The 8,100-nt window shown below is 39.2% G+C and overlaps 1 protein-coding gene across 3 annotated transcripts in view; it reads left to right on the top strand.

Moving 5' to 3' along the window:
- The window catches only part of PRUNE2 (prune homolog 2 with BCH domain), a 190,499-nt gene that overhangs the window by 159,582 nt on the left and 22,817 nt on the right, over positions 1-8,100 (top strand). For all 3 annotated transcript variants that reach the window (XM_039544599.1, XM_039544598.1, XM_039544597.1), the window contains exons 12-13: positions 5,444-5,563; positions 5,957-6,133. In XM_039544599.1, the coding sequence (XP_039400533.1) occupies positions 5,444-5,563; positions 5,957-6,133 (297 nt within the window). The remainder of the gene's footprint in view (positions 1-5,443; positions 5,564-5,956; positions 6,134-8,100) is intronic.

Genomic DNA, 8,100 nt, shown 5'->3' with positions numbered 1-8,100 from the left:
GCAAATAAATGGACATCATTGTTTGGAGTCAGTATTTGGACTGCAAGTTTTTATAATAAAATATCAGTTAATATTAATCTCTCTTCCCATTTTAGAGAAAATGCTGCAAAACTATATGCAGTTAATGAAGCATGTGCACCTGTAATCGCAGTCCTGCAAAGAAAAAACACAGTACAATGAAAGTCCTTATGGGACATATTACAGCAGAAAAAAGTCACCCTGTTACAAAATTTCTGTGAACACCTGGCCAAATCTTGATAGTCATCAGATAAGGAGACAGAGAGTTTTTTTGTTCTGCTCATATAGTTCTAGACAGATATTATATCTGAATAAAAGTCAGTTCAGACTTTGACATTTACCAGAACAAATCTACTGTGCATGTTGCATTGATCAGCAGTATTCTGAAAGTCAGCAGTGAAACTTAACATGTTTCACAATGAATGTATTATTGTTATTTGTGTTACAGTATTGCCTAGAAGCTGCAACCAATTCTTGTGCTCTGATATGCTAGGCACAGCAGTCCCTGCAATGAAGACTATACAGCCTAAATAGACAAGACAAAGTGTTGGATGAAGGAAGTAGTATTAGCCCTGTTTCATATATAGGGAGCTAAAGGACACAGAGATGAAGGGATTTTTCCAAGGTCATGTAAGCTTGCATATGGCAGAACCAAGTAACTGAACCATGATCAACTGAATCTAATTCTAGTGCCTTAACCCAGATACTATTGTCTCTCTCATACTACTTATGTAAAACAATTTATAGCATTGCTTAATTCAACTGTTCTGATAGTACGAGGGATCTGGTTATTGTGCTAATTCTTTTTTGGTACATAACTGGCCTTATATACAATTTGGGTAAATGAATAATAATTATAATTTGTTTCTATGTGGGGAAGCACACATTCACAACCAACAACAGAGGACAACTTTTTAATACATTTAAACTAAATTCTTCCTTGCATATAAATGTTCTGTTACCAGAGAGGACATTGTAAATTAAAAGTACTTGGAATGATCATTTAAACATGCAAGGAACAGTAATGTCAGCTTAAGCTGTTATTGCTAAAGAGGATATCACTGTGTGTACTCAGCCATCCATAAGCATTTCTAATGTCACCTCCGGTTAGAGGATAAAGCTTGTTATGGGCAGATGTGGAAAGTGATGATGAGCTGACTAGATGGTTGAAATGTTAAAAAAAATAAAAAAAAAAAAAATCCCTGGTTTCTGCAGAGAGGTTTTCAGAATTTGACTATATTGAATACTGGATGAATTCTTATATTCAGAAATAGTTAGCTAAGGGGGGAGGGAGGAATCAGCTGGATGCAAATACCAATGATTTCAATGGGAATTGTTCCCATTTACTCCAAGTCTGAATTTGGCCCCATGTTTTTATGTCACTTTCTAAATCAGACAGTTCATCATTTACTCACTAAATATGAGCCATTTGCCAAGTACCATTAACTTAAAGAGTTCAAGGTTTCCATTCCTATTATTTCTTATACTTGGAGGGTTATGTCCTAGATTGGACCTGAAATGTCTATGTGAACTGACAGAACTTTGCTCAGGGAATTTATTCCATTACTCAGATTAGCCAAAAAAAACATTAAAAAAAAAAAGCTTTAAGTTGATTTAAGTGCTCCATGTACCTCATGTGAAAAAAACCCATTAAAATCAGAAAACAGACTGGCTGAGTAGGAAGAAAATCTTCCTTGGGGATTCGTGTCTTTACAAAGCTGTGTATAGTGAGAAAATAGGGTCTGAATCAAATTATTTGATTTACCTCTGTCATAAACATAGAAAGAAGGGTAGCATAAAAATCCCTCCTTGGCAGCTGTTCTAAATCGCTTTACCTGTAAGGGGTTAAGAAGTGCAAATAACCTAGTTGGCACCTAACCGGAAGGACCAAGAGAAAAGAAGATACTTTCAAATCTGGGGAAAGTGGGGGTTGTTTGTGGCTCTCTTTCTTGTTCCCTCTCCGGATGGAGAGAGACACCAAGCAACATCTCCTGAAAATATACCTGGAATGATCGATCTAAAATTACAGAAATTGTAAGTAGGCAAGGAACTGCATTAAGTTATCTTTTGTTTTAGCTTGTGAATTTTCCCTACGCTAAAGAGGTAGTTTCATTCCTGTTTTGTAACTGTGAAGCTGAGCCAGAGGGGAATCCTCTGTATTTTAAATCTTTTTATTTACCCTGTAAAGTTACCTTCCATCCTGATTTTGCAGGTGTGATTCTTTTATTTTTTCTTTATAAATAAATTTCTTCTTTTAAGAACCTGATTGATTTTCAGTGTCCTAAAGACAAAGGGTCTGGTCTGTGCTCACATTGCTAACCAATTGGTTGGTGTATTATTCTCAAGCCTCCCCAGGAAAGGAGGTGAAAGGGTTTGGGGAAATAGAGACTCCAAGTGACCCTTTCCTGAATTTTTGTGTAAATCACTTGGTGGTGGCAGGAATACCATACAAGGACAAGGAAAGGAATTTGTACCTTGGGGAAGTTTTTAACCTAAGCTGGTAGAAATAAGCTTAGGGAGTCTCTCATGTGGGTCCCTACATCTGTACCCCAGAGTTCAGAGTGGGGGGAAGGGAACCCTGACTACCTCTATAGCCAATCACAGTGTCAACACGTTCTGTCTCAAGTACCCAAATCCAAAGAGCAAGACTCCAGATCCTTCTCAATAAAATTGAAGTTTGATCTTGGAAGTTAAGAAAGGAGCAGAGCCATTATCTTTCTGGTACAGCACAAGTGACAGACAAGCCCAGTTTGTGCAAATGGTGGTTAATGACAACTCTAGCTCTCCTGTTTTTCATTGCTATCAACTTATCGAGTAAGGGTATGGCTGGAGTGGGATCTACTGTCTCTGAGCATCTCTGATACTAGACCTGGATTTTGTATCCTGAAGAACTAGTCATCTTCTTTTTCTGGACCATGAATTTAAACACGTAATTTAAACACAAAATGGGGACTGTTGCAAAAGAGCTTGTATATAAAATACTAATACATACTTCTTTTTCCCCCATGGTGGTAAGTACCAGAAGTTTCAGCAGCTCATTAATTCAAAAGTTTACAGAAATAATCTGATTTATTCATGAATATTTTTTGAGTAGTAATACAAGAAATACTGGCCTTTTTCTCCTAGAAGGCTTAAGGCCTTGTTTGCACTGGAGAATTTGATAAGAAACTTTGGGCCTCTTAGCATGCTTGTAAAACACCTTGAAAACAGTGAAGCTAGTCTGATTTACATTAGCTGAGGAGCTGTCCCCTTTAGTCCATACACAGAAGTGCTCCAAGTGAGTTACATGTGGGCCAAAGCTCTGCTTTCAGTAGGGCTCCGTATTAGTTCAGTTGGATCTGTTTCAGCCTGCACTGGTTTAGAACCAGTACCGACATCACTAAACAGTTCAGACTGAAGTGTTTCAGATAATGGTCCCCTTACTGCCCCACAGAACACTCGTGGCCTTTCAAACCCCCAGGCCCAGAAACCACTGCTTCTGGGAAATTGTGACAAGAACTGCAGGACAAATACCCAGGGGACAATGCTAGCATGCACATAGGGCAAAACTACAGTGGTTCAGTACATGGGTATGCATGGCTAATGTGGACACTGTTTGTATTAAAATAGTGTGTCTTCGTCAGCTCAGTTAGGAATGCTGCATTAAACAGAACAGATATGTCAAAATAAACACAAAATATAAATATATTTGGCAATTCAGCCAAACTAATTAGATTCTTGGGGTTTTTTTGTTAGGGTTTAAAATGCTTCCATTTTTTCCCCAAATTTTCTTGCTAGCTATATTTAGTCTTTCCACTTAAGACTGAGCTTGCTATTTATCCTTGCAATAAAGCCCGATGCCAGCTCTGTCCACATATCCATTCAAGTGACACCATCACAGGACCTAATCACATCAGACACACCATCAGGGGCTCGTACACCTGCACATCTACCAACGTGATATATGCCATCATGTGCCAGCAATGCCCCTCTGCCATGTACATTGGCCAAACCGGACAGTCTCTACGCAAAAGAATAAATGGACACAAATCTGACATCAGGAATCATAACATTCAAAAACCAGTGGGAGAACACTTCAACCTTTCTAACCACTCAGTGACAGACTTGAAGGTGGCAGTTTTGCAACAAAAAAACTTCAAAAACAGACTCCAAAGAGAGACTGCTGAACTTGAATTAATATGCAAACTAGATACAATTAACTGTGGTTTAAACAAAGACTGGGAATGGTTGGGTCATTACACCAATTGAATCTATTTCCCTATGTTAAGTTCTCCTCACACCTTCTATGGGCCATCTTAATTATCACTTCAAAAAGTTTTTTTTCCTCCTGCTAACGATAGCTCATCTCAATTGATTACACTCTGCCTGTTGGTATGCATACTTCCACCTTTTCATGTTCTCTGTATGTATAAATATCTCCTGTCTGTGTGTTCCATTCTATGCATCCGAAGAAGTGAGCTTTAGCTCACGAAAGCTCATGCTGAAATAAATTTGTTAGTCTCTAAGGTGCCACAAGTACTCCTGTTTTTTTTGCTATTTATATGTGTCATGCACTGAAAAAAATTCTCTGCTTCTCTGCCATATCTGTCTTCAGGGCTGTTTCCTCTCTTTCTGACGAGGAGATGTTTGCTCAGACTGCCTGCTTATTCGTGGTGTGTGTTCACAATGCTAAAATGCCCCAGGAAGATTAATAAAAAATGGATGGAAACGAGGAACAGATTCACTCAAAAATCCTATATTGTAGTCAATAGCTAGGAAAAGAAATTAAGTAATTCCAACTACAAATGAAGTTAGTACTGTATGCTAATTTTTATGTGGCCAGCCACTAAATCTCACAACCGGGGATATAATTAGACATACATTAGCAGCCATGCTTTTCAATGCAGAATGGATATATGTGTTTTGCTAATTACTTGACATACTCGCAGGAGTATCAGAAACCAACTCTGGTCCCTTGTTATTCCGTTAATCTATTTACTCCTAATTTAGAACTAAATTCTGCAGCATCTTTTGTGACTATGCAACTCCCAAAATGCAGCAGAAATACAGTGACATCCTGCATGGGCTGGGGGGACTGGGAAACAGAGGGGCTGTACTGAGGGACTCCATAGGCCTCTGTGGGCTTTGAATGTGAGTGTGGCTGCTGAGTGCTTGAATTTTATGTACCAGTGCATCACAATCCCTGCTCCACACTTTACGTCCAGGAAGGGAGTTTGTAGTTCCTCCATCCATGCTTTTATTTGATCTTTTTAGCAGGGGACAAAGATTTCATCCTTAGATGAAAGGGATTACAAGGAATAAAATGCACACCCTGAAAATTTTGTTTAATATATTGGAGCAGCCAGCCATGTGGAGTCTGATGTTTTTGGATGTGAAGTAGTACTCTGAATGTTGTTTGGTTTAATCTGATATTTCTCAATTTCAGACCTCTTTGATGTCCACCAAAAAAATAAAAAAGAGGAGGAACACTTGATAAAAGGGAAAAAGTTGAGAACAATGCAGCCCTATTGTTTTCCTTCTCTGCCCCCTCCCTCGACAAGCACTGGTATGACCAAGGGCTTAATTTTTCCATTTTAACTTTGTACTTTACATTTTTGGTATAGTTATCACACCAGCAACCCATATCATTGAAGAGCTGCAGTTCAATAGCCACTGCAAGTTGCTGATCAGTGTTACATTCCATTTTGTTACCTGCAAAACATAAAGGCAATTCTGCACTGTGATTATTTACTATTATCATGTTCAAAATGGTGAAAAGAGAGGCAGATCTGACCAAGTGGCTGTTACAGGGTCACATTCTGTTCTCATTTATAGCACTGTAAATCCAGACTAACTCTAATGGCTTTAAAGGGACAGTTGAGTTCACTGAGTTACCACAAATTTGGACCACTCCAATTATGAAGATACTATAGTATTATGTGCTGTTTTATTTTTTCAGAAGACCAAGCACCTGTTAAGGATGTTTTCCAAGAAGAGTCTGAATCCATTCCAGAGTATACTGCTGAGGAAGAGCGACAAGACAACAGGTTATGGAGAACGGTAGTGATTGGCGAACAGGAGCAGAGGATTGATATGAAAGTCATTGAGCCTTACAAAAAAGTTATTTCTCATGGAGGTAGGGAACTCCTAAAAGCATTTTTACAGTGATGTGAAAAACCATGCTTCATCAGCCAGTGGGAAAACTGAGTTCATTTTTCAGCCCCTGTATAGACAACTCTCAGACTCTCACATTACAGTAAATACTAGGGGGCCAGATTCATGCCTGGGCTGTTGCTGAAGACCCAGGTGCAGAGCCCCATTTGCCAAAAGTCCACTGTGATGGCAAAAAAGCAGCTGCAAACGCCTGTCCATCAGAGGGCCAGTGGGCCACTAGCTTAGACCCAAAACTGAGTGGTATTGTCAGCAAGGGGACATGCCCTGACTCAGCACATTTCCTGAGCAGCTGGGATCTTATAGCGCCCCCAGTGGAACTGAAAGCCGCTCATCTGTGGCAGAAACCGCATAGGAGAATAATTGTATAGAAATATTCACCCTACAGGGAGGGTAGGTGGTCTTTTGGGAGATACAGGGAGATCAACTGGTTCAAGGAGCTATCATTTTCATGTTTCTGTTCCATGGGTGAATTTAACTCACAGAGTTTGGAAGTTCACTTGAAAAGACTAGATTACCTCCAACAATGGGGTATGGGTTACATCCCTCAGCAGTATCCCTTGCTGTGCTGAATTATTTCTGGGAGAGGCAATGGGCCTGATTCTGTTCTAACTTACACTGGGGCAAATCAGAAGTAACCCCAATGAAGTAAATTGATTTCATCCAGTGTAAAACTGGTGTAAAGGGAGATCTACCTAAGTCAGGCCTAATGTTTGATTCAACCTGGCAAAGATAGAAATGAGATGATCATAGAATCATAGGACTGGAAGGGACCTCAAGAGGTCATCTAGTCCAGTCCCCTGCGCTCATGGAAGGACTAAGTATTATCTAGACCATTCCTGACAGATGTTTGTCTAACTGCTCTTAAAAATCTCCAATGATAGGTACTTTAAATACCTGAGCATCTCAAACAGCAAATATACTAATATAGATGCCTTATTAGCAACATGATACTCATAGCATAAAATTCCCTTTCAGTAAAGAGGGAATGATTTGGTTTTTCTATAGCCAGCTGACTGAAAAATCTACTCTGTAGGCTATAGATGTAATAGTTTTTGCCTCATGAAGTATGCTGTTCTATGATTCATTAATCTACTCTTATTCTGTGCATGACTGCAACCATTTTCCAGAGCAAGGGTGTACAGTTCCAAATAGGACATGCGGTTAAAGGAAAAACTGCCCATAATGTATGCAGTGCTTCCCTGGGGCTTCAGCATATGTGCCGTTGATTAACCTGGAACATTGCTAACGTTATTTTATGCCATTCATGAGCATCAATCAGCCTTTCACCAGCAATCCGAGCAAATATTTTATTCCGTGTTCCTCGCATACTTGGTAATTATTAGACAATCCATCAAATATAACCAGGAAAGTGACCCCATTTAAGCTGTGTACTTGTAGTACTGGAGAGGCAAAGTGGGTGAGATAGTATCTTATTGGATCAACTTCTGTTGGTGAGAGAGACAAGCTATCAAGCCATACAGACTCTACTTCAGGTCCGGTCAGGTCTTCCTCAATCTTTCTGGTCACTAACAACCTAAGAGCACCACCAGTGTTGATACAGTAGCTAAGCCCACCCCAAGTTATTTACCCCATTGGACTTGTTACCATAGATACTTAAAATAAGAAAATTAAAAATAAATAAAAATGTCTTTCCATTGACATATCAGGTTCATGATCCCTTTGGATACACTGTGCATATGAGAAGATTAATGGGAGTGCTGTTTATTAACTTTGAATGGCTGTTAACACAGTATAACCACTGAGGTCTTATGAGTTTTTCCACTGTTGCAGTGTTGCTCACTAGCTGTGTTAATGAAATTTAAGCTATAATTTCCACTACATTTTCAGGGCCAGATCCTTAGCTAGTATAAAGCAGTATAGCTCCCTTGAAGTTAATAGAATTACAGAAGTACATCAATCACTCATAGA

Source organism: Mauremys reevesii, linkage group 6 (genome assembly GCF_016161935.1).
Source record: "Mauremys reevesii isolate NIE-2019 linkage group 6, ASM1616193v1, whole genome shotgun sequence".
Taxonomy (NCBI): Eukaryota; Metazoa; Chordata; order Testudines; family Geoemydidae; genus Mauremys; species Mauremys reevesii.
This window is presented reverse-complemented; position numbering and strand designations above follow the sequence as displayed.